Here is a 26,774-nt window from a genome sequence, read left to right on the forward strand (position 1 = left end):
CCCGCCCGGCTGCAGGGCGGGAAGGGCCCGGGAGGGGCCCGGGAAGGGCCCGGGAAGGGCCCGGGAAAGGCCCGGGAAGGGCCCGGGGAAGGGCCCGGGAAAGGCCCGGGGAAGGGCCCGGGAAAGGGCCCGGGAAGGGCCCGGGAAGGGCCCGGGAAAGGCCCGGGGAAGGGCCCGGGAAAGGGCCCGGGAAGGGCCCGGGAAGGGCCCGGGAAGGGCCCGGGAAAGGCCCGGGGAAGGGCCCGGGAAAGGCCCGGGGAAGGGCCCGGGAAGGGCCCGGGAAAGGCCCGGGGAAGGGCCCGGGAAAGGGCCCGGGAAGGGCCCGGGAAGGGCCCGGGAAGGGCCCGGGAAAGGCCCGGGGAAGGGCCCGGGAAAGGGCCCGGGAAGGGCCCGGGAAGGGCCCGGGAAGGGCCCGGGGAAGGGCCCGGGAAAGGGCCCGGGAAGGGCCCGGGAAGGGCGCGGGAAAGGCGCGGGAAGGGCCCGGGGAAGGGCCGGGGAAGAGCCCGGGAAGGGCCCGGGGAAGGGCCCGAGAAGGGCCCGGGGAAGGCCCGGGAAGGCCCGGGAAAGGCCCGGGGAAGGGCCCGGGGAAGGCCCGGCTGAGGCCGGCGCGGCGGCTGAGGGAACCTCCAGGCCGCCCTCACTCCTGCCGGCGCTCCGCTGCTTTTTTAATCAGCTCCTTAACGTGTCCGCGTGCTTCAAACATCTCACCTCGGTAGCCGGCAGGAATATTTGTCGTCTCTCTTTTCCCAGTCTTTTCAGAAGTGACACCTCACTGCAGCGCTATTAAACCACTGAAAAAAAATGACAGAGAGTTGTGGGCAGGAGCAGACACGGTGGATAACGACGGTCATTATGAGCACAGCTCTGCAGGTAGGACACCCCTTGCCAAGGCCAGCATCTGACTCACTAGGAAAGGCTGAAAGAATTTCCTATATTCTGCATATGGAAATATTTTATTCAGTGTCAATGAATACACTTTTTTTCTGGATAAACCGGATATTAGTCTGAAGCTGCTTCTATTACAATACTGGTTATTTTTGTGTCCAACTGTATTTTCTCCTAGCTACTTCCATATGTTTGGTATTCTTGCTACCTGCTAGTCTGAGTTACACTGCTTTAGGATATTCTCCTGACTCATCGTTTTTGCACTGCACTTGATGCCTCTTTCAGTTTGCACTATCAATAGTTCCATCAGAAATGGTGCTGAATTTTCTGAATTTCTCTCTAAATACTTTGATTTTTCCTATACAGTATCAACATGGGGGTAGACAATTACTCAGTACATAACTCAGTTTAAAATACTCAGTCTTACAGTTACTAATATATATTTTTGTCTGTTAATATCAGAAGCCTTGACATGATCCCAAGTAAAGCAAAAGGGTATGTCAAGGAGCAGGTAATTAGCTTCTGCAGCTGAGGCCAATTTCATGCCAGCTGGCAGGAATTTAGAAGCAAGAGAGCTTTGATTCACAAGCAAGGATGTCTTACGCTAGCTTGGCTGACAAGGTTATAACCCCATCTCCACTGTGTAAATGGGTAAACCACATTGAAGTAATTCCTGAATTGTCTGTTTAAAGCCTATACTTACTTGCCTGCTCATTTTAGAATTTACAGGCTGTAAACTGTGCACGTTTGTGCCATAATATGGTGGCAGGTAATGGATGGCAGTGAATTTCATTAGCTGTACCTGTATAACTCACTCCTACCCCCAGCTCTACTCAAAACTACTGCTCTTAGTAAGACTTCCTCATAAGCAAGCAATGGAGGTAACTGAATACAGATCCAAGCTGGCTTTTTGTCACAGTACATGTCACAGTTGAGACAGCCACAACACCATACCATTTCAGAAACCTTTAAGCATTCACCCAAACAGAGGAACACTGTACCACATCAGAAGGCTTTAGGTGTCTGCTCATAGAGAGCAACATCACTTGAGAAGGCTGTAAGCTCTGCCCTTCCTGTTCTTTGTCCCAGCCTTTTCTACCCTCATGTTGATGCAGTGCCCCTGTCTGCCCTCTGTTCCCTTTGGTGGCTGCTCAGTGCCCCTGGTCACTCCCTGGCTCATTGCTGTCAGTGCTGCTCACCTGCTGCTCACAGCTGAGCCCACTGGGGATGAGGCTTGGCCCAGCCCCACTCCCAATTATCACAAACTGTGTACTTACAGCTTTTCTGTATCAGTTTTGGTTATGAGCTATTATTTTCATATAGATGTTATTTATATTTGTACATTAAATAATTCAGCAGTGGCTTTGAAGCTGAGATTATTATTATTATTTTTTTTACAAAATGTAGCTAAACCTTACAAGCAGTTGCCACTGAGTGTACCCTTTCCAGACCAATTGAAAGCGTGACATTTCTGGTTAATGTCCCCTTCAAGGTTCACTTGCAATCCAGATTTTCTGTTGTACTCTTCCACTAAATCATGGCACTTCCCTATGTAAGCAGGCTGGCTGTGTTTTGGATGGGTAGGTTAAAGAACATGTTATTAGCTAAAATGTCTCAGTGATTTAACCTTTACTGTATATGTGTTCGTGCAGTTTCTGTGGAACATACTGCAGAAATGCTTTTTGCAGGCTAAAAAATACATCCAAACACATTCCAGTCTGTAGATGATTATGCTGCACAGTGCAATGTTCTAGTTTTCCTGTGTGGATTGCATTCTGTCAAAAAGCTTTAAAGAAAATCATGTCCCATACAGAATTTCTGAATGATTTTCCAGCTGAGATGCTAACATCTGTGAAAATAATGCAGCCTAATTAACCAGAGTCATAGAAACACACTATATGATCCTCACTTATGCAAAACTGCTTTTAGCATATCTTTTCAAAACAGAATGTAAAATGTTTGACCTTCTTTATGCATTATGCAAGAGTTTCATAAGACAAACTGAACATACACATACAGAATTGTTATTCAGTGTTTGTAACTTCCAATCAAATACTCTAAAATTGATCAGGTTTAACATTTTAGTACTTTTGAAAATTTTAAGTGGAATGAAAAATAATTTTTGAACAACAGTGCCAAAGGTCTATCTACAGTGGTGCAGCTGATGATTTAAGAATATTCTAACCTGTTGGCCAAAAACTTTTCAAAATAACCTTTTAAAATTTATTTAGGATCATGAAATTTCTACAGTTCTACAGAGGCAGCAACACCGAGTTCGATATTCAGAATCAGTGGAAACTGGATCTGTGATTTTTCCTCTTTCTGGTACAGTACTTTAAAGTTTATGCTTTTAAATCATAAAATCCAAAGAAGTACAGAGTCAGGCCAGTCATTGAATTGTGGGCTACACTAAACTGAATAAAATCTATCTTGTTGGGATGTTGTGCAGTAGTGGAAGGATCTGTGCTATGATTGTGGGTAAATCAGAGGATGAAACAGATAATGTTGGGGATTAAACACTATAATTGTTTTGGGTTTTTTTGGACATACAGAACATCTACATGAGATTTGGTGATCATCAGCTGAACTGCTCAGTAAATTTCTGTTATAACTGAGCAAACATGCTAAATGCCACTAACATGTAAACTGCCGTCAAGATCTTTAGTATAAGCGATTGTAAATGTAAGAGTGAACCAACACCTTTGGCTTTCAACTTCCAAGTTGAATTTGCACAGCTGGTGGTAGCAGAGGAGGTGAGGAAAGGATTAAGTGGATTTGATTAGGAAATCACTGCAACTGTAAACATGAAATAGCCGTTTTCCCTTTTTAGCACAGAAGATGTTCTAGACACGTAGATGAGATATTTCCGTTTTCCTGAACTTTAAGGACTAGCACATGTTGAGATAGACTTCTGTATGCTCAGGTGTTAACTCTCCTAAACTCAACCTTCTTTACTTTCCCTTTCAGAACAACTTAAGTTGACAGAGCTGTAAGTTCATTTTTCATGGGAGACAGTTTAGCTAACTTTTAAGATTTTACAACTGTTTATTTAATTTAGAAACAGGCCTTCCTGAGCTTTTCAGTCAGCCTTTGCATTTGCCTCAACTTCATTCCATTATAGCAGTTGCTTGTTCCTGAAGCATGTGTTTTCAAAGGCACAGCTGTGTCTACTTTGAGAAGATGTAATAGCTAGTGGGTTTTTGATGTTGTGGTAGAAAAATAACCTGAGATATTTGTAGTCTTATCTTAAAACTATTAGTCATCACTGGCCAAATCTCCCTATCAGAGATGTGGAAATTCATTCATGCTCTGTTCCATTGTGTTTCAAACGAATGGTTGCTTTAAGAATTGTGCTTCCTGGTTTGTGGTGAGAACTTAATCCTGTTACTGCCATGACCTTTACACTGACAGCAGTTTCTTCAATAGGCATTGCATTTATGCTGTCAGACACTCAAGACTTGCTTAGGACAGGGGAAGAAGAGTTTTCCAAAAGAATTCAGAAGTTCATAAACATCCATCGGAACAGCTTTTTGGTTTTGTCAGCTGCTCTTCATGGACCAGAAGAATGGAGTGTCATGTTCAGGATTCAGAAAAGGTATGATTTCAACATCAAACTGAACTTTATATTGCTAGGAAGAAATGAAATAGCAGTCTTGGATTTGGAAATATTATTTTAGGAATAAACAGGACAAGAGGCAATGGACAGAAACTGATGCACAGAAAGTTCCACCTGAACACGAGGAAGAAGTTCTTTACTCTAAGGGTAAATGAGCACTGCAGCAGATTGCCCAGATTGCCCAGTGGAGTCTCCCTCACTGGAGATATTCCAACCATCTGGATGAAATCCTGTGCAGTGTGCTCTGGGATGACCCTGCTTAAGCAGGGAGGTTGGAGTTGACACACTATGGTTCTTTCCAATCTTACCCTTTGTGAATTATTTCAGGAATACACAAATTTATTTATTTATTTTACTAATGGACTGTTAAAAATTATTTAAAGTATTTGTTTATTAATAGCAAATAAAAAGAATACCAACTGAATCAATCTGACATATCATAGGTAACAAAAGAGGATGTTCCTCAAAACATAGCAAATAACATTCCTTTCAATCATTTTATGGCTATTTAATATAATTATTTTAAAATTTTTCTCTTGAATTGGAAAATTAGACAACTTTCTTAGCTCTATAACCATATTTTCATTGTCATTTTCAAAACAGAGCAGGTAAGTTTATGTAATGAGAAAAAGCTTTATTGTAAAGTACGGATTTTTTACCAGCTTTTAAAATGTTTACTTGGAACAGCATCTGTTAACACTGTGCTACAACAATTAAATAATCGATGTTATTTTACACTGAAAGTATAAAATTATATTAAAATTGGTTTGTTTAAAATTTTTATCTCTGATTTCTAATGAAGTCTGAAAACTTGCATATTTTAGTACAGACCAGCTGACAACAGTGATCAGACTAGCTCCATGCTTGTTGTCAGAACTATTTTCTTGTAGGTACAGTAGCCCTAACTGCAGTTGATTGTCACTCTTGGCCTCAAAAAAGCAGCTATTCTAATGAAGTCTTTGATCTCTACCTCCTTAAGTAACTAGCACCAGTTCCATTAAATCCTGGGCATACTGCCAAATGCTGATGAATAAAGAATGTATGAGATTAAATGTAAGAAATCTATTATCTGTTTGGGAAAATGTATATTTTCATGAGAGGTTTTAAAAGTCAAGCCACCACTCAGCAAGACCATGTTATTCAGGTGATGGCAGTGCTAATTCTCAATCTACTTGAACAATGGGTTTTGTACACATGCTGATCACTAAAATGTGATGGTTTGGAACTGTATTCCATTTGGCAAGTCAGTAATTTTATTAAAATAATTTTTTTTTTCATTGCAAGCAATATCTAATTGATGTTGACAAGGGACAATTATATATATAAATATATATATTTAAATGCATGTGCTTTTTTTACTACCTGGCAGCTTGAAGTTCTGCTTCTGTTTTTAAATCACTGACTGAGCTTGTACTGGTGGGGTTGAAACTTGTGCCATGTTCTTTGGAACTACAAGCCACTTGTTTGATTTGTTAAAAAACAAAGCCCCTTAGTATAGTCAGGTTGTCTTCTATTACTGCTTCTTTCCACTTATCTATGGTTTTGCTGCAGTTGGGGATGTGTTATTTTTTATTAACAAGAAAATTACAGGATTCTTGTTAACAACATGAACACTTTATGTAGAGTTGTGTATAGCATGGGGGAAGTGGGAGAAAAGTAGTGTTTATCATCACAGCTTAAATAAGCATTCCACAAATAACCTTAGTACACCTATCTGTATGCTAAGTTTTAAATACCTTGGAGGAAAGGCCAGACGTTTTCAAATGACCAGTATTCTGTCCATACAACACTAAATTTAGACCTGCTGTTACTGGAAGCAAAACTGTTTATAGAAATAGATTTTCTTGGATCTAGGTAAGTACATGTAATTGTTTCTTTGTTGCACATAAGCAAAGTTCATTCATGCTTTGTTAAGCCCATTCTAGTATGAGCAAAATTGCATCAATTTATTTCCCTAATCTCAAAATGTAAATCCAGCCCTTGTTCCTACATCACATTTTAGCAAAACTCACCAGGGACCCAAGTGTCTATGCTTAGAGGACAGTTCCTGTAACATTTATTTTTGCTAATTAGAAGCAAGGGCAGACAAGTTCATATGAGATACCTTACCAGCAGGAGGTCTTAATGTGAATGACTCCAAGTCATCAGACAGATTGCAGGGAAGAACAGGTGGCAGGCACAAGGAGAGATCACAGGGGACTATGCAACTGAGCAGCTGGGCACTTCATCCGCATTATTTAAATTCATTTTGGTTTTTTAAAATTCCTCATTCTTTGTTGTGAAGTCGTTCTCCTGTTTTAGCTCTATGACAGAAAGCAGCAAAGGTAACGTCATTGTTACAACACACTTAAAGTGCAATTCTTAGGGAGAGGCTCTGTGTTTGCCTAAGCTTTGATGTCTCTCCTCCACAATCTCACTGAAAAATAACTCATGCTACTATTTTAAATCTTTAGATCCCCTTCTCAAGAATGAATGCATATTAATAACACTATTTATAGAAATAATTCATTTTAGGTTAAAGTATTAAGTGAACAAGTCTTTACATTAAAGTAGTGGAATTATCCCATTATTTTAATCATGTCTGGAATACAGGTTGTTTTATTTATAGTACACTACAAAGATTTCATTCAAATTCTGAAGTATTTTTACCAGTGTTTTTAGATACTTTGCTGTGTTCTGCCACAGCTATAAAAACAACCCAAATATTTTTTACTGCCACTGAGAAGAGTCTTCAGCAATATCACAGAAGAGGGTTTAGCTCTCTTTGAATGTACACATGCTTAAGAAGTGCTGATTGATTGTTGAAGAGACCTAAATAAAGAAATGAGCCCTTCCAAATCCCACCTAAATAAGTGGTACGGAAATGGGACAGATGGCTTTACAAACAGCGTGAATGCTGCACTTGCCTTTCAGAATAAAAGCAGCCTTCCCTGTAAGTAAAACTGCACACAAAAAAGCTGTTTACTTCATGTGGGAATGCTGTTTGTGTTTTATGGCATAAAAAATTAAATACATATCCTAGAAGTAACCTTTTTTTTTTTTTTTGATGTGCAGATTCCTGGGCAGTAATTTACGTGTAATTCCAGTTCATAATCCTGCTGAAACTGTTAAATTAATGCTAACTATGGCTAAGGTAAGTTCACTTGCATACACTTAAAAACATTAGTGTATTACTCAGGAAAAGCCAAGAATTATAAAATACTTGGTTTTCCTTAATGGAACTTCTGAGGTTATACTGACCACACCATTAATACACTAAGGTAGGACTTGTACTCTGATGCATTAGCTGAGTCTTTAAACTACTGCTAAAGGTAACTTAATAGCTCTTAATAGCATTTAAGAAAAGAAATTAGATATCTAAGAGCTTGTTTGGCACCTATTTACCATTGTTAAGTTGGGATGTCTTCACTTACTGTTAACTCCTGTTGAAATACTATCACCTCTGTGTACAACATTCCTGAACACCTACTTGAGAACACATGATTCAAATTTCACTGCTAAATAATTTTGCATTTCCACTATTGGAAAAATAAATGTTGAATATTCTATTACTTGAAAGTCACTGTATTCTAGTCATATTATTTTTCTTTTCTCTAAGGTAACTTCCAAGCCACAGGCAGATGATACTCGTTGCAAAATAGAAATGACAAAAGCCCAAATAATAGAAAAAAGTCCAGTTTGGAAAATGCTTCAGGAGTACCAATCGCACTGTAATTAACTTAGTATTTGGTTTTTTATTCATAAATAGAGTGGCTACATTTTAAACAAAATATAGCATGTTCCTAAAAATATAGTTACATTTCAAAAGACTACATACAACATATGTATTTGGCATGAAAATTTGTATTAAATAGCTATAGAGTGAAAAATACCATACTTGATACCAAATGTGCTTTCCAGGGAGGGAAAAAAAGTGGTTTAGCTGTACTATAGGAAAGTCATCATTTTTTTAACTTGGTTCTGACCTTAGAGTCTCATCTTTTTATTAATAACTCCCCCAAAAAAATACTATATCTTAAGGAAAGCTGTACGATTAAAGATAAGGATGATCAAAACAATTCAAAAATACAGGTATCCCTAAAAACAGCAGCTGTACGTGTGCAACCTTACACTGTTTTTTAAACATAAGTGTTACCTGTTATGCTGCTAAATTCTAAATCTCATTTGGCTCGAAGTTGATGTGTTTTTCTTTAAATCTGGTTTCCTTTGCCAGAGTGTTTTTACTATCTATAGATACTATATTCTATAATGTTATCTATCCGTACCTTACAGTCCTGTCTGCAAATAGAGAAGCTTGTTTGTCAACATGAAAATGTGCTAATAAAAATATCTTTTGCTTAAACAGGGCTTTTTAATTAATGGTTCTTCAATCACTTGATAAAAATCGTTGTAATTCACAACACCAGTGAGCAACTATTACCCAACAAATGCTGAAAGTTTAAAAAAATAAATGCCTAACCATACCTCCTTGCCACAGAGAAGAATACACCTGGGTTTTTTTTAGTTTCTAAACTTAAGAAAAAGCATCAAATTCTGAAGAGGAGTAAACAGACCATATCTGCAAATCACATGCAACAAGAGCAAAAGTAAATAAAAAAGAACAGCAACAAGGCTTCATTAAGAGCAGCATTTGCAGTTCTTCTGGAGGCCACTCTAAATTGCTCTTCTTTAAAGGGCCATAGCCTCCCTTGCAACTGAAGTCTCATAGTCCAAATGATCTTGTCAGGAATATGTTAATCCAAACACTTCAGCTGCCTTAACTGTTTTCATCCATTACAGCCTTTGTTTTCACTTCAATGAGTTCTTCTACCCGAGCTAGAACACTTTCTATTAAGTCAAATGTGAAGAGAGCTGAGTGTAAAACCTGAAATGACAGGAAAGATTAGTGTTATTTTTATTGGATATTTTTTACCCATTTTACATTTACTTGTTTCCACATTGGGAAAAAAAAAACGTCAGTACTTCTAAGTGACTGAAGTGCAAACTCACTTGAAGCTGCATTCCAGTAGTCATGGCAGGCATCTTTTCCCCACTAACAGTTACAGAGCAAATTGTGTTAGAACTTTGTGCCTCTGTAGAAAAAAACGTGAAGAAACCAACATGACCCTCAGAATTAAAAGAATATTTAAAATATCATTTCATGACAGTAATTGTTAAGAACAGAAATCTAGGGATTGACAAAACACATGACAGAGGGTGCTGAACCTTAAGAGGAAGACTGAGTTGGATGATATCTTTATATAACACAAATGCCTACATTAGTAAACAGACAAGATCTGCAACTGGAACTAATTTTATAGAGCTCACATGCTCTTTAAAAGGAAAAATAAAATGTTATCTGGCCCAGTTTTGATACATTTTTAGTATTTCCACATCCAAGGAGATAGGAGGACTTTCTTTAGCTTGACTTAATGAATCCAGACATTAAATACTTATTTTATCAAGAAAAGGCTGCAGGCTTCTCTGTTTCAGACAGATTACTTGCAGCAGGCTAAATTACAAGGACAGGTCTGAAAAATAAGGGGAAAACCTCTTACATTCAGATCACATATTTGAAATTCAATGTAATGCTTACAAAGATTAAACACAAAGGACAAAAGCTAAACCATTTACTATTATAAGTTAGATGTTCTTTCCCAAACTCAAATTTCTTAATACTTTGTCAAAGGCTAGAGAACTATAAGAGGGACTTAAGAAAAAGCTTCCTGATTGATTTTGAAGGATTCCCTTTAGAGAGATATCCACAGGTTGTCTTGATAAAAAGTCCCCTTACTTGCCTCATAAGTACATAGTTTGCAACAGAAGAGGATAAGACTAGGGGCAAAAAGCTGTATTGACATTTTTAGTAGCAGACACAAATTCCTTGGGCTATCTTAATTATACTGGAGATCACAAGGAACAGAGGATCTGACATACAGAGAGATTGCCTAAAGCAGCTCTTGTGCCCTGTGCAATGTGTCTGCTTAACCCAGAGCAGAATCTGATTCTGTGTGTCAGATTTAAAAAATATAATGTATTTTAAAAAATGAATGTAATGCTTTAGGCTTTAGAGAGCATTGTGACTTATTTCTTCTCTTGTTAACCCTCCCACACCTGGTATGCAATCTAAGGGTTATGTATTCAGAGAAACTTAGTTTCTCCTTTGTAACATTAAAATCAAAAGTATAAATGCAGAACAAGTTCTGAAGGTCTTCATGTGACTGTTTGATCAGTTTTCCATAAAATTTACAAGTGTGGTGACAGATAAGTTCAGAAATTAGGAATAGTGGCAACAGTTAAATAAAAGCTGATCTATGCAGCATTCACCAGTTCCTCGTTTCCAAAGGATTACCAAAGTTTCTAGATATGAACAAAGCTAAGAAGAAAAAAAAAACAAAAACTGACCTTTTCTGTTTTCTTTCTTATTTTTAATTTCTGCTTCATAATGTGCTTTTGACATATTGAGTCCTACACGCAGCGGTTTTAAGAAATTCTGCTCTATCTTGCCAAGTGTGGTCCATATACCAGTCTAGTCAAACAGAACAGAGAAGGTTACAAAACAGTTTCAATGAAGCATTGCAATACGAAGCTTTTGAGCACAAGTTTTTTGACTAGTTTTTATAACATAACACTTCTGTAGTGGGAGGAAAAGAGAAAAAAAAAATTCAGTGTCTTGCATTTAAGCATGAACAGCATTGTGATGGATATTTCAGCTCCTCTTCCTCTCCCCTACATTATTTGTTGATTGGCCAATGAAGCAGTCAAAAAAAAGATGAAGAGGGAGGGAGGAACATAGTGTGTAGGCTGCTAACTACAGCAAGTAAATGGCAGTTGTAGGCTCCTCTCAGATAATTCAGCAGTAAAACACAACAAATACTTAAATTAACATTCCTGAATAACACTGAATTGCAATGCCAAATGAAAGTTGTGATAAATATCATACTTCCCAATTGTCTAGATTGCATTTTAAAAGCATTGTAGGAACGTTACTGGATATGGATATGCTACTCTCCCATCCTTCAGCACAGTAGCCACACTGACAACAAAATCCCCCCCCCAGCTGGATATGGGCAGAAAGAAGGAGTTTACAGTAATGGTGTTCAGGAAGCAGGAGGTACAAGGAAAAGATGCTCAAAACCAAGGCTGTTCAGGCTTACAGAGAGAAAACAAGCTGCTACAGAAGCAAACAAATACACAGCAGCCTTTGTGTCTTTGGATACAGGAGCCATTTATACAACTCTTTTCTTCAGGCAGTATCCTCAAAGGGCAGAATAAGGACAATAAAAAAAATAATTTTCAATTTTAAATACGGTGAATCCACTGTGGATTGTGGAAAATTTCACCAAATTACAGTTAACAGTTGAAAAAAGAACAGTAATTGCTTCCACCAGAATGTGGCTTTAAAAAGGAATTTTCTAGAAAAATACTTATTTTTAAACTTAATAATGAAAATGCTTACTACACAGCAATCAAAATATCTGAAGTGACATGGAAGGAGGCATTTTCTTTCTGCCTCACTTGCACTGTATGAAGAGAGACAGGGAAGAAGTCAAGAAGAACTGACAGAGGCTAAATTTAAGGGGAAATCTTCAGAAGATGTGATGCTATTTTTTCCTCAAACTGTATGGACATTCTTTTTGCCAGGTACTAGACAGCACTGTTAGAGCAGCTGAGAGCTACTGCATGTAGTTTTTTATTAATAATAAAAGAGGAATTCTTACTTTTCTTACAAAGCTATGTATTTACATGTAATTGAGGAGACGATTATGAGTACTTAAATAGCAATCACCCCTTAAATATGACAAAGAGATACAGCCTACCACAATTAATTACATAAACAGTAAATTAGAAATGCACCCACTGAAAGCTATTTTTGCTTTTCATTTTCATTACTGTTTCGGCAATCAATACTAGTTATTTTACTGTTATTCTAATCAGATTAGTAACATTATTGGGCACTTAAAAAATTTACTCCTAGATCTCAAATTAGTCTAAAAGTAGATCCGATTTTTTTTCTGTACTTTAGAAGCCAGAAAATGATATTATTGTATTATTATTGCTATAAAGATGTCCAGTTGGTAGTTTGAGGGATACCAGTAAATAAATAAGCAAAAATTTTTTTGTGTGGGAATACTTGTTGGGTGATTTTCTGATGACATACTCCATGATGTGATTTTCTGGTGACATACTCCATGGTTATGAAGATAGATCATAGTTCAACAGGCAGAGTAAGAAGATTAGTTTGTTCATAGGAACAGTATATATGGAAACAAATTCATCAAAACAAAGGAACATATCACATTTTTCCTAATGTCTTAATAAAAGCATCACTTCTGGGGAACTAATCATTCCAAAGAAAAATGCAAAACACATGTGTTTTGAATGAAGGATAACACTGTTCATGTGAATCCACCTCTCAGCTAATCAATAATTTTCAAATAAAATAGTACATACTTGATTGTCACTTTCACAATCCTTAATGACTAAGTATCTCAGCAGATTCAGTGATGCCATAATCCTGTGAATTAAAAACATACAGATACCTATTACCAGGATCATAATTTTAATTGTCCATTAGCCAGACAGGCTGGAGTAGATGCTGGAGTATCCATTTGTACAGAAAGCAACCACCCATCTGTTGAGCAGTACAGCTCCACCTAGAGCACCAGTGTGTAGTGATGCCATACAACAGTTCACACTTTGCAAGCAAAACTGAAACTGTCATCAGATTGCAGAAGGCTGGTGATTGTGAGGGAAAGAGTCCCCTCCAGAGACAGAACCTTATCACAGAATTTATAATATGTATCACTGGTGATCCGAAGTTGATTCGAAACTAGTGTGACAATTTTCTTTATTACTGGACTGAATTTTTACTTTGAGCATGCTTTTTAAATTTTTTTTTTTTGCTTTACCATACTTTTGAGCAGAGATTATTAATTTTTGTTTTCCAGACACCAAATACAGTTAACCATTATACTTCTGAGCTCTTTTAAGCAGGTATGTGTCCATCTGGACATTATCTCCCCACTGATTTACAAGCCCAAGCATCATTATATTACTTATACAGGAAGACCTACCCTATATACACAAGATATTTTCAGACACATTTCAGTTATTTTTTTATTTTTTAATTATTATTAAATTAGAACATCAATTATTTACTGTTCAGGTGGATCTGTAATCCTACTCATGAGATAATCTGTGAAACTGCCTCAAAGATGCCTTGCATCGTAGGTTGCATCCAATTATCATTCCCCTGTATCATATTAGACCCACACCACATTGCTTTTATTCCTTCAACTGCTTCTGCAGAGAGCTGACAAACCATACATTCCTGAGGAAATAATGCTTTACCATTAGTTATGTAATTTCACATCTGAATTCTTACATCCCTGGGGAATGGAGGAGGAAATCCTCTTTTATTGTTAAAAATTAATGTAATGGCATTGTGACACTCTTCTATGCAGAGCTGGTTAAAATAAGTGACCATTTCCATTTTTAGTTCCAAAATCCTAAAATACATTGATGTTGTCACCTCATTAATTACATGACAGCATACATCATTGTAGTAAGGTAGTTTAAAGTCTTCTTTAATAATGAAGGAAGAAGAAGAGCTTTTAATTGTGATTACAACTCACCTGTCTGAGTTTTGCAGAAGATCAGTCTCAGCACCTTCTGGAAGTGAAAGTACTAAATCTAGAAGGGAGATCAGATGATGTCCTGTAAACCAAATGTTGTCATACTCCTTCTAAAATAAAATACAAAAAAATTCAGCTGAGTGCAAAATTTAGGTCTTAAATACTGTAACAATAACTTGCATAAAACAGAAAAGTTAAAAAAAAAACTCAAACACTGTAAGAAATATTTTCTAATATTGACCTGTGAGTGAAGTACACAAATCAGCCTCTTCATATTTTAAAAGTTTTTGTCTTTTTGACAGCCAGGAAAGAAATGGAAGAAATGTAGTAAGAGAATTCTGATGCTGCATAGTAAAAAGTTAGTAATTTATTTTTAATTAATTTTCCCAACTTTCTGGTATAATTATTATAAAATATGAGATTAAAATAGCTTTGATCTAGGCCAGCCCTTCCCCTAATGGATGTATCACTTGCAAAGCACTCAAAATAAAATGCTGACTGTCATCATAAAAGCAAAGAAAGAATTATTAATTCTATCTGAACTGTAATATTTGAATTATATCTTAAAAATGAGGAACTGAGGGGGTAAAAGAATATACTGAGCAATCCCACTTTAGGAAAGAAATGTATTTTCAAGCACAGAAAAGGTAGTAACTTCTTAGAAAAATACAATTAAGATAGTGCAATTAAAAATACAACTGTAAAATTATAACCTAAATATGCATAGACAGAAAAAGCCAAAGTAATGTTTTTAATAAAATTTTCTAATCTTATGTGTCTTTTCAAAGTGGATTTTTTTAATGTATCACTCAAAGTTTAAGTTGTAGACATTTTATCAATATCGTACTGACAGAATTTTGAGAAGACAACTTGGTTTGTATTGGTAACAGCCTCACCGTTAATGCTAAGTGAATCTGATCTTTTATATTTTTAATAATGTATCCTTCCACACCAGCATGGTTGCTTGTCTTCAGTAAACACCTTCAAACAAACAAAACAAAGATATAATCTCTTTAAAGCTGCCACAGAGTTCGCTCAAAACTTAGGTAACATTCGCTAAGTGGTAAAACTCCCACAGAAGAACAGTATGACTATGTAACATTTAAATAAGACAGCTAATTTTAAATGAGGTGACTGAAATTCATTATTTATTCAAACATTAATATAGTAAAATTAACGTGGCTTATCAGATAGAAATTCTGTCAGAGATCAACATATGGATGCAATTAGGCTGCACTAGGGCTGATATTACACAATCTACAGAAACCTGGATGCATACCTGAATAATGTGTATTTTCCCTCTGTATCAAACTTGTCTATTAACAACTGCAAAATATTTAAACTCTTCTTTCTCTAAAGAAAACAGAGATGTTTATCAGATGAATTAAAAAAAAATTAATTCAGCATTCAGAATCCAACTGATTCTGTAGGCCACTTAACATACCATGTGCTCCATGGGACACAGGGTCATAATTTTCACCAAATCCTGCAGTGAAAGAAAGGAAATACAATTTATAATTACATACAGATTATTATGTTATATCACATTGACTAAAATCTACTCAAGACTTTAAAAAAAACAAATCAAACAAAAAACCCACAGCACACTTGGGAATGTCCAGGGAATAGAAGATTCTCATCAGAGAAATTCATGCTTGCTTCAGCAGTCCAAATCCCAGGGCTGATCTGCAAGAGCACTACTCTTGTCCTGCTGCTTCCAGGTAAAAATGCAGCCAAGCAGAAGTTTGGCAAGGAGGAGACAAAAACAAGCAAGTACCACCTTTCAACTAAGATCTGTGCCCACCTGCTTCAGTGACCTGTACATACACTGGGTGTATTTTAATTGTCACTGGAACTTCATGCTGCTGCAGGTAGAAAAGACAATCAATTCTGTATAGCAAGACACAGAAGGTTTCAATTTAACAGCATGGCTGTATACAGGTCCAGTAAGATGCCCTCTTCTCTGTTGCCCTGATTCTTAATATTTTCTAAAGCCTTCTGAGTTTACATTCTTGTAGAGAACTTTCTCACACAACTTTCTGTAAACAATCTATTGTTTACCATTCCTCCACAGAGGCGGAGAAATTTGATGTACTAGTAGTTTGTCCAATGTCATTGGAGAGGTGGCACATTCACCCTCCAATCCACTGTCACTTTTGGAAAAGTATAATTGCTGGAGTCAAAATAAACTTCCTATTTTTCACCTTTGCAATAGCAGCGGCTCGCATTGTGCTTTCACACGTCCTATAGTGACACTTCTCAAACACCTAGAGGACAGCTAGGTATTCCTAACCAAACTTTTAGGTTCTTTCTAATCAAACTTTGAGGAGTCCTGTACACTGTTTCTTATTACCTGAGGTACATTAATAAAGTCTCTGAATTCTAAATAGTGATGCAGAAGGCTGTTATCTTCCATTCTCAATAAACAGCTCTCAAACAGATCCTGCAGGTGCGGAAAAGAAAAGGAAGATATCAACAGTATGTACGTATACAGGACATGAACTTATCAGCTTAACAAAAACAGCCTTCACTCATAAATACTCATTCAGATATTGAAAATTCCAAGCAGCTGCATTTATAAGTGATAGCTGTAATTTAAACATTTACACAGAACTGTAAAGTTCAATAGATACAGGTATTTGTAAGACTGAAGCATACTTAATTAAGCCTCAAATTATTTCTGGAACTATCATCTGGAACTATCAGTTATACCTCTCTAAGAAGGAGAAACAAAAATGTTACTATTCGTTACACTGAAAAAATAAAACATCCTAACATTGAAAATTTAATTTAAAAAAACAACTTACTAGTCCTTTAGATAATACAGATTCTTCTGTTCTAGAAAAAAAATCAGATTTAAATTGTGAATTAAAAAGATAGTTGATATTTCCGAAGAAATAGTAGAACAGACGTCAACAAGAACTTGTCCCTCAACAATTTTCATTCCATTTTTAAAATATAGAATCTTTATTACTCTTCCCAAAGATTTTTAGAATAAACTTGCTGATGAGAAATTGAACATTAGGCTCATCTCTTCACAGTCAAAAATTATTTTCCCCTCAGTATTTATACATGCTCAAAAGCAGTGTCATCTCCCACAGGTACTGAGACGTTGATTACCAAAGAAAATGAAATGGTAAGCAGTCAGAATAGGAAACTTGCCTTCCACAGCAGTGCTAGGGGCTATTTGGTAACACTGCTGCTTATGGAAGGTAAAATAATAACAATATATAGTCAAGTTTGGTTTCCTTTAGAAAGCCTGACCTTTAATAATTTTGCATATCATGTCAGAATGCATTCAAATAAATATTTTCACAATAGTTGCCTTTGGTAATAATTGTTATAGAAGGGCAAGTAAGTATACACTGTAATTATTCTGCATGTGTTTACCAATTTTACATGTTCATAATAAAGTTTCTAAAAATACAAGATGAAAACAATACATAAGTGTTTAGACAACTTCTGCTTCTTAATACGAGACGCCATCTTACAGCGAAACTTGTATTTTAATGTTCCAACTTATAAACCTCCTCTGAATCTATATTTCAAATTTGTTTTTATGCATTACTGTAAAAGATCACACTATCTAGACCCGCAAATTCTACAAACCCTACCTTTTCAGCAGCATTTCAATATGTGTCATATTGCACAGCAGAAGGTATGAAGGACTAGAAGAGAAGAATCCAGCTACATTAAACTGCATAAGCCATATACATTTGCACATAATTCATATATTTGACAGGATTCATATTCTTTTAAAAAACTAAAATCTCATTCTAAAATTATTGTTTTTTAAATAGACAAAAAAATTTAAGTCAAATCACTGTCAAGAACTCTTATAGGGAAACTGTCTATAGATATGTAAATGAACAATTAATACAGCATGTGACTAATCACAGTTTCTTTTAAAGGACAGCTTATCTAAAATTAAACTACACTAGATTAATCTGCAGGAGTATGTTCTTTATATAACATAAGTTACATAAAATATAAATGCATAAATATTGACATAAAATTACTACTACTGAAATGCAGTTTTCATTCATAACTATTCACAAATAAAGTTCTCTTCCACTCAGAAAGAATCTTCAAAGTACAGACTTACAATAAGCAAGAAAGAATGATTCTTACCTAAAAACCACTGGAAAGCATTCAACACCAAAATGCTGAACAAACACCAGATATGACAAACTCGCCAAAGAATCAGCAGAATTCTTTTGCTCTATGTCTGCAAACTCCTGATTCTCCCAGTGTGGACTTTTGCCTTTATGATGTACAAACACTAATGGTATCAATTCTCCTATATTCCACAAAATGTCCTAAAAAATAAAAACAGATTTCCTATAGTTGCCTCTAAAATAACTGTATGCCAACTCAGTTTTAAAGCTCTAACTGTATTTACATACATTCTCTTGTACAGCATGCATATAAATTAATGTAAATGTTACGTTTGTAATATATAAATTAATATACATATGTGGGATTTATGATATATGCACAAACACACACAAAAATCTGGAGGAAAAATAACTAGTGTTAGAAAAACATTACTAAGATAGCAAAGTCAAAGACACAAAAGTTAGCAAAAGAGGATGAAGACCATCTGCAAACTCCTAGTTCAGTTTCCTTATCCTCAGTGAGTAACAGCAGATTCATGAAAACATTATGTTACAAAATCTCAGTGTTTTTCAGATCACAGAATACTCAGTATTTTGTTTTTTTCCTTACTAATCAATGTGGAACACAATTTTTAGCTGCAAAAGGCAAGCCCTGATTTCAAGATAGATTTGCTTTGTATGGCCTTTCTTTCCCATGATGCACAACACAGGGAACACCTGACATTTGTACATCAGAAATACTACAGTGGTTACCCCCTCACGCCCTTCACGTGGCTTAGGACATAGTGTGACTCCTCTTGTACATGTTACAGAGAAATGGGGAGATCAAGGTCAGCTCACTATTCTGGAGTTGTCCAAACCCAACATCCAGGAAGGCACATTTTAGAAAATTAGCATTATGCAAGATGTAATACAGTCTAAGCATGACTTGCTGACCTTAGCTTCAGCTCTTACTACTTAAAGCTATAAATAAAAACATGGTTTCAGACTGTGCCCAACAGGATATAACTTACACAGCCCATTAAGTCACCTCACTAACCAATACAGAAATCAAAATGAGCACTAGAACAAGTTAGAGGTAGTTGTGAACTAGACCACTGGTTCTGCACACATTTAATTCATTTCCACTGCACTCACTATAATTTCAGTTGCAAAATGCCGAAAAGGATGTTCTTCAATGCCCTCAAGTTGTTCAAGCTGAGCTGTCAATAGTGGGTATTTCAGGCTTCTCATACAGCTGAAAAAGAAAGGGGTGGAATAAATCACCAATACAGTCATAAATACAGACTGTGATAGCGTCACTGATGACCAAGAATAATGCCTATATTCATATCAGCTGCTGCTATTCAAGGTATTCCAAGGAGAATAAAAAAAATAAAACCCCAACATCTCCTCTAGAAGCATTACTTAGACTTCACCTCCAGACTATGATTATACTCACTGTTGGAAATTTGAGGAACAGAGGAATACCAACTCAGCTTCACAATGCAGCAGCTAATAGTTCTTTACCATTTCCCTCTACTAAACAGAATGCATAAATATATAAGATCTATTTAGGGGTTCTTTGTCAAAATACCACATTAGTTAGATATATGTTGGCAGCATTATAAAACTCTAAAAGATTATTTATTTGCTGCCTATATAATAAATGCCTACTATTCATTTTGTTAAGTTAGAGGAATATATAGCACAGACATAAAACGCTCACAATTTTATTAATTCTTCTTTCAGCTCCACATCATTGTATTCTGATGACTTTTCTATATTTTTAACAACTTCATTCACAAAAGGTTTAGCAAAGTCCACCACTGCATTACAACATTGACAGAGACCAAGTTTATCTTCTTCTATTTGTTGTTTTGTGTAAGGTACAGGTAAGGGAGAGAGCTGATTCATAATCATGGCCAATGACAAACCCACTGAGTAGGCCTTCTTGTTCTGAAGTTTCAAAAGCACTGGGGAAAGAAAACAAAAAAGAGGAAAAGAAGAGAGAACATTTTGAGGCATTAAGTTATCACTTACTTAGTAGAGGAAAACATGAAGAAAAATAATATGACTAGGTAAGGAAACATTTTGTTTTCAGGGAAGAAGAGCGACTGATACCTGAAATCACATGAGCAAATCCAGCAAGATTAAACACAATCACCTGGTTTAATACACTGTAGTTAACATGGCCAGGTATTTGCAAATAACAAATATTAAATCTGTCCTGCATTTTAATGTTCTTCCTTTCTCCACAGCACCAGGATTAGGACTGAAAAAAAATCTGTTTTCTAGAACTGGGCTAAGTAAAATGATACATATCTGACCAGGAAAATGCATTTGTTACTTGACTCCTGTGCTTACCAAAACCAGAGACAATAGCCCAGCTTTTCTGCTGAGAACTGACTCTGGTTTTTACTCCATGGCAAAAATAACAGACACTCTCCCAGGCTGAGGAAGGAGAACAAGAGGCTCTCCACTTTAACTGAACCCAGTGAAGACTAATTGCAGATTGGCTACCCAAAAAACCACGCATTTCTCTTGTTAAATTCTAATCTAATACAATAACATATCCTGGAGATTGTTACAATCAGACTTCAATTTGATACACAATACTTAATTTCCTCTCATATAACAAAACAGAAACTACTGCTTGTTACCCACTTAGAGAGTGGCCACACACAACATTTTAAATTTTCATATGTAGGCCAGAATAACACTCACCCCCTCACCAATAAAGTATTTCAACATGCTTCAATCAAAATTACAATTTTATACTACAAAAACATAGAATTGCATATTTTAAAAATCAAATCATGAAGAATTTAACAAATCCATGTGATTTCCTATTTCTGCAACAACAGTAGGAGTGCTTTACACCTCTAAATAAAACTGTCATAGGACCACATTCTTGTAAATGATTAAAAAAATAGCTGAACACTGCTTTTTCAACTACTGCTATTAGTTCTATCAGAAATGTTTTTTTAACAGGCCAATATAAGCATGAAATTTATGCCTTGTGTTATGTTGCAGAATATAATGGACAGTAAAGCTTTGTCATGATGGATTGATTCTGAAACCATTCCAGCAAAGGCTAAAATAAAATGATAAATAAATGAGAAAATAATTTAATTCAGAAATCACAAAATAAACTTAATCCCACCTGTCTGCAAAGGCTGAAGCAATAACATGACAGTTTGACACACTTGCTCTCCAGAGGTCTGCTCAATCTGCTCAAGTAAACCCAAAAAAAGTTCCTTTGGATTGCAAAGCTGCAAGAGAGGAACAATTCGTATTTTTAAATAATCATGGTCGTAATAAAAAAAAATAAATCACATGCAATACAGAAGTTCCTGAATGTCAAGAGAGAAGATCTGAACATCCAAGATTAGATTTAAGAAAACAAATATGAAACCATAAGTACATGCCTACAATTAACATCTACTGTAGAGCATACCTGTATGTACACTTTCATATGAGCTGAAAACATATAATCATAAAAACTGACACTAAACCTGATTTTAATAGGCTGTAAAAACCTCAGAGTACCTTTGCAAATTGATCTTCAGGAGCAAAGAGAGAAGTAGAATTTGAGTCGGAATTTAACTCAAGCTATAAAGTTTGCAAGTTGGTTTTGAAGTGCATAAATGAAAGAGAATAAGTTTTTACAGGTTAAAATATTTTTCTGCTTCTACTCCATCAGAATCATCAGGTAATGATTCTCATTTGAGGAAGGGTGAATAAGACTTTTCCAAGTGAATCACCGAAAAGAGAACAATAAATACTATTCAGACAGAGATAAGTGGAAAATGGCAAGGTCTTGCAGAACAGTTTTGAAACAACTAAAGAGAGAACATGAACAGAGAGACCTTGAATTAGATACTAGAAAACACATTTAGCAACATACTGTAAGTTTTACTCAAGCTAGCTAACTCAGATTAAATTGTGTCCTTCAGATTAATTTAGCTCATTTTCATGTGAAAAACATACCTCTGAGGCTGAGCCTACCAATTCCAAACAAAGAGCCCTACCCACTGAACACACACCATGCATAGAATTCTCTGTACCTTTCAATTGAGGTGAGGGAATGTTAAACTAAGAGCAGCTTACCCAAGTAGTGATGTAGATATTATGCAAATATTGTCAGAATCAAATTGTATAAACGTGTAACTGGCCTTTGGTGTACTATCTTCATGGATTAATGATCTAGCATCCCTTTTTGTGCAGAACTTCCCTAACATTATTGTATCATAATCATGTACCATACCTGTGCCAACTGATCTAGTATCCTCAGGCAGTGTTCTCGCTTATCATCTTCTTGTTTGTATATAAAAATACATCTAACAAGAGGAGAAATGAGATTCCAACCCATATTCTTGATGATAACCTAAAAACCAGATATTGAAGAATAAACCAAAGCTGGATGTCTTCTAAACCCAGAAAGATTGTGTATATAAAGACCAAAGACAACAACAGATCAGTGTCCTGGACAGTAACCATTACAGTTGCTATCACTGAATATTTAGCAACTGTTACCATAATTTGACACACACTCTTTTCTGTCCCCATACCTATAAACACAGATGCATGTTTTGTATAGTTTTCTTCTAATTATTAACATACCAATATATACTTTTAAACATGCATGACAATACATTTAAAATGGGACTGAGCAGAGGAGTTCTGCTGAAAGAACACTTGAAAAAATTATTCATTAAGGGATTTAGATTTTCAGTTGTTACTCCAAACTCACAAAATTCAAAACCAGATTGTGAAACCCATGTAACAGATTCTGAACTCCATGCAACATTGCTAAAATATTCTGCCCCTGCCTTTCTTTCTGAATTTCCTATTTATCTCTCTCAGTTTGGTATATTGTCCCAGCATCCCTAATGCCCACAGACATCAGTATTTCAGATTAGCATCAGCCTAGTTGGCTCCTACAGTCGGCCAATATTATTATATCCATTTGTGGTAGGCTGTCCCCCAAGAGCAACTAAGCACCCCTAAGCTGCTTGCTTGCTCTTGTCCCTCAGTGGGAATAGTGGTGAGAATCAAAAGGACAAAACAGAGGAACTCTGAAGATAATAAAGTAATAAAGTAATAAGTGAAAGACAAAAGACAGCAGAGCATGATGGAGAATGATGCAGATCAACTCCCACAATGAGACCAATGCCCAGCCAGCCTCCAAACAACAGCTACTTCGGAATGGGTCCCCAACCATGTCTTTACTGCTGAGCACAATGTTGTATGCTGTGGAGTATCTCACTGCTTTGGGTCAGCTGTCCCAGCTGTGTCTCCTCCCAAATTCCCTGCTTACTGGGAGCAGAGTTAGAAAGGGAGAAGGCCTTGATGCTGCACAAGTATTGATCAGCAGTAGTTGAAACACTGATGTATTATCAGCACCTTTTTGGTCACAAATCTAAAACACAGCACTATGCAGTGTGCCATGATGAAAGCCAACTCCATGCCAGCCAGACCTAGTACACCATCTGAAATCCCCGTCCTGTGGAAGTGGGACATGCCACTTTCTCCTAATTATGCTTTTCTACTTCCTTTTCTCTTTGCTTCACTCACAGAAGAGTTATTAATGGTTTTGTTAAGATTACTGTGACTTGGGTTTCTGTAAGATACCTGAATACAGAATAATGGGCACTTAACACAGGGCAACTTATTAGCTACTCTTATGTACAGCCTTGCTCCACAGAGAAAGTAGCTTTCCCCTCTTAATTAGCAGTTTTATATTTAATGTTAATAAACACTACTATGCAGTGCAAACTTAAACTCACCTTGTTTTTCTCATTTTGAATTACTTCTAATAACTGAGCTGCATATCCATCTTCCAAACATTTCTGACCTGCTACCTGAAACAGATTGAAATCTTCTCCTTTGAAATCAGCTTCTTCCAGAATTTGCTAGAAAGAAAATATGAATGTTTAACCTCATACTTAGCAAAGTCAATTAAGAAATAAGAAAATCCATGCTTTCATTTCAAAATTAGATGTAATATCATTGTAACTTCTATACATTTTTAACTTACTAAAAAAGCTACCAAGTTACTACAGAAGACAGGGCAGTATTTCAATAGCACTAAGTCTACATTACAGCTTGCTGTTTGGAAGATGTGTTTTCTACAACTACCAGCTTTTGTTCCTAGGTACACACCTCCTTCTCCAAGAAGCAGAAATAATCAAGCATCTTGGGATAAGCACCACAGAGAAGGCAATGAAACATGGAGGCTCAACTTAGCTGTTCCATGAAGAGTTCTACTAACAGTGGACTTGTTTTTTGAGGTAATTTTGGTTTTAATTCTAATATATGAAAAGAAACTCGCACTACTGACACTTGTTACTTCTAAGGAAGGAAAACTACTTACACATCTTTGTATTATGTCTTGAAGTTCATCAACTGCCATTTTAGTTTGACTGTGTTCTTCCAGCATGAAAATTTATTATAAATTAAAGAGGGCAGTATTATATTACACGGATTTAAAACAGAGGCTGAAAAATAATCACATTATCAAAAAAAAAAAAGTTAATGGGGGAACAAGAACAATCTAGACAAATATAAAGACTACATAATTAGCAAATAAGGGAAAATTCATTTTTACTAAGTGTATGCTATATTATTCTACTCCCCATATTAGCAGGAAACAGTATTACAGACAGGAAACAACATGCATTCTATGTACAGGGAAATAATTTTTCAAGTACTATCTGGGTCATCTTAAGAAGTGTGAAGGTTTCAGTGACTACTGCAGGCACAGACATGGAAAACTGCAGCTAACACAGAGCAAGTCTGGGCTCACTGCATGCCAAGGAGGCACACCCATGACACACTACATTTTCTGTGCCTATTCTGACCAGAGGAGCTTCTGCTCAGCCCTGACTGGAACACACTAACCCGATATCTGGTGTGTGAAGGCACTGATTCAAACACCATGCCTGTTTATATCAACAGTCCAGTGAAGATTACATATGCAGTTTCACTTATTTCTTTCTAGTGTCTAGGTGGGACTAGTGCAGTGGCTTTTTACCTCTAGGTATTAAAATTTAAAACTTTCTTGCTAAAAACAACAAAGTTATACACTTGAGTAATGTCAAGTATGTACCAAGTTTTATGTAGCCAGGCTCATGAATTAAAAATGCAATCAAGCCTGGTTATCCCATGTGATATATCATAGCAGCAGTCATAATCTTTATGGTTTTAAGTAATGCCATGGACCTAAACCTGGTTATATTATCACTATGATTGTCAATTACCCCTACACCTGGTTAATTAGGCAACTATTCATCAAAACAGGCATCTCCATGCAATGTCCTGAGCCTTTCTTCTTAGTTTTACCTAAAGTGGTGGGTTGACGCTGGCCAATTGCCAGCACACCTAAATGAGACAACACACAGATAATGAACCTATCTAGACGCTCACAAGAGGCGACAACTCACAAAAGCTTAAAAGGCATCTGTGTATGACCTTCTTTATTCAAAGAATAAACAACTCACTTCCTATTCTTCAGGGCCCATTCTGACACCTGTATGTCACTGAAACCTATCCTTTCTAGCCTGTCATTTCAACCAGATCATTACCACATACTTTCTTACCACATCTTGTACTATTTAAACTCTTCATTTTACAGACTATTACTAATCCCGCCAAAACAATTTAACATACTTTCGAACAGCAGCCCTCAGTAACTTGACAATGTACTTACAGCCTTGAAACGCGTCCCAGGCACCCACCGTGTTGCATGGATTTGCTGGCTGAGCTCGCAGATGGTCTCCGGCCTTAATACTTAATCCGGCTTCCAAGTGAATCTTTTAGGAGGTTTCAGCGGCAAGTGAGCAGCGTCTGAATCATGTGAAACGTTCTATTAATACTCACCAAACTCTCTTCTAATAAACAGATACCCCAGCCCCTTCTCTGGGCGGTACAACAGCCAGGATGGGACGAAAAGGCTGCCAGCTAAAGCCTGTAACACACGGCTGAATTACAAGCCACAAGGGCACGGCACCGCCTGTGCTCAGCTCAGCTCAGCCCCTGCCAGAGGAAGCCCTCAGCCCGGCGCTGCCGCCTCTCCCGGCCCCGCCCCGGGTGAGAGGTCGGCGGGCGGAGCGGCGCTGACGGCGATGATGGCGGCCGCGGCGGGCAAGTCCCGCCGGCGGCGCGCAGGTGGGCGCCGGGGTCCGCGCGCCAGCCCCCGCTCCCCCCGGCTGCGCTTTGGGCTCTCCCTGTGCCCGCAGGCCGGCACGGCGGCGGTGTCGCCCAAGCCAAGCGGAGGGGAGCGCGGGCCGGCCGTGGTCGGCTCTGCGGGGCTCTGCCGGGCTCTGCCGGGCCGGGTGCGGGGCCGCGATGAGCGGTGCGCCGGACGGGGCGAGGCAGGACCCGCCGTGCCCTCGGGCTGTGAGGGGCCGGGGCGGCGGCTCTGAGCATCGGGGACGGGCTGTGGCGGCGGTCGTGCCGTCAGAGCGCCGAGCCCTGCCCGCGGCGCTGCGTCCTTGCCAGGGTGACAGCCCGGTGCGCCCCTGCCTTTGCCCGTGTCGGAGGGGAGCGGCTGCG

The 26,774-nt window shown here is 37.6% G+C and overlaps 4 protein-coding genes across 7 annotated transcripts in view; 2 read left to right on the forward strand and 2 right to left on the reverse strand.

Annotated features, from left to right (window-relative positions):
- TGFBR3 (transforming growth factor beta receptor 3) overlaps nucleotides 1-790 on the reverse strand; it is a 226,716-nt gene extending 225,926 nt beyond the window's left edge. The window contains exon 1 of the mRNA XM_077785441.1: nucleotides 709-790. The gene's annotated coding sequence lies outside the window, so the exon portion shown is untranslated. The remainder of the gene's footprint in view (nucleotides 1-708) is intronic.
- Nucleotides 767-24,458, forward strand: C9H1orf146 (chromosome 9 C1orf146 homolog). 2 transcript variants are annotated; one of them, XM_077785445.1, is made up of 5 exons: nucleotides 767-870; nucleotides 3,117-3,210; nucleotides 4,312-4,480; nucleotides 7,556-7,634; nucleotides 24,376-24,458. In XM_077785445.1, the coding sequence occupies exons 1-5, from the start codon at nucleotides 802-804 to the stop codon at nucleotides 24,406-24,408; spliced, it is 444 nt and encodes a 147-aa protein (XP_077641571.1). In that variant the 5' UTR covers nucleotides 767-801; the 3' UTR covers nucleotides 24,409-24,458. The 2 variants fall into 2 exon arrangements, with proteins under 2 accessions (XP_077641571.1, XP_021381999.1); XM_021526324.3 differs by lacking the exon at nucleotides 24,376-24,458 and adding an exon at nucleotides 8,100-8,842.
- Nucleotides 8,831-26,337, reverse strand: GLMN (glomulin, FKBP associated protein). Of its 2 annotated transcripts, none has more exons than XM_077785444.1 (19): nucleotides 25,958-26,337; nucleotides 24,595-24,718; nucleotides 24,008-24,133; nucleotides 22,486-22,605; nucleotides 21,382-21,490; nucleotides 19,945-20,191; nucleotides 19,374-19,473; nucleotides 18,250-18,437; nucleotides 17,733-17,786; nucleotides 16,926-16,956; nucleotides 16,472-16,561; nucleotides 15,563-15,604; nucleotides 15,398-15,471; nucleotides 15,015-15,099; nucleotides 14,119-14,228; nucleotides 12,935-12,998; nucleotides 10,886-11,009; nucleotides 9,491-9,573; nucleotides 8,831-9,365 (listed from the first exon to the last, which is right to left on the reverse strand). In XM_077785444.1, the coding sequence occupies exons 2-19, from the start codon at nucleotides 24,658-24,660 to the stop codon at nucleotides 9,258-9,260; spliced, it is 1,821 nt and encodes a 606-aa protein (XP_077641570.1). In that variant the 5' UTR covers nucleotides 24,661-24,718; nucleotides 25,958-26,337; the 3' UTR covers nucleotides 8,831-9,257. The 2 variants fall into 2 exon arrangements, with proteins under 2 accessions (XP_077641570.1, XP_077641569.1); XM_077785443.1 differs by having other exon boundaries at nucleotides 25,930-26,337.
- RPAP2 (RNA polymerase II associated protein 2) overlaps nucleotides 26,322-26,774 on the forward strand; it is a 36,622-nt gene continuing 36,169 nt past the window's right edge. For both annotated transcript variants that reach the window (XM_021526252.3, XM_021526262.2), the window contains exon 1: nucleotides 26,322-26,387. In XM_021526252.3, coding sequence (XP_021381927.2) covers nucleotides 26,345-26,387 — 43 coding nt within the window. In that variant the 5' untranslated portion in view covers nucleotides 26,322-26,344. The remainder of the gene's footprint in view (nucleotides 26,388-26,774) is intronic.

Source organism: Lonchura striata, chromosome 9, assembly GCF_046129695.1.
Source record: "Lonchura striata isolate bLonStr1 chromosome 9, bLonStr1.mat, whole genome shotgun sequence".
Lineage (NCBI taxonomy): Eukaryota > Metazoa > Chordata > Aves > Passeriformes > Estrildidae > Lonchura > Lonchura striata.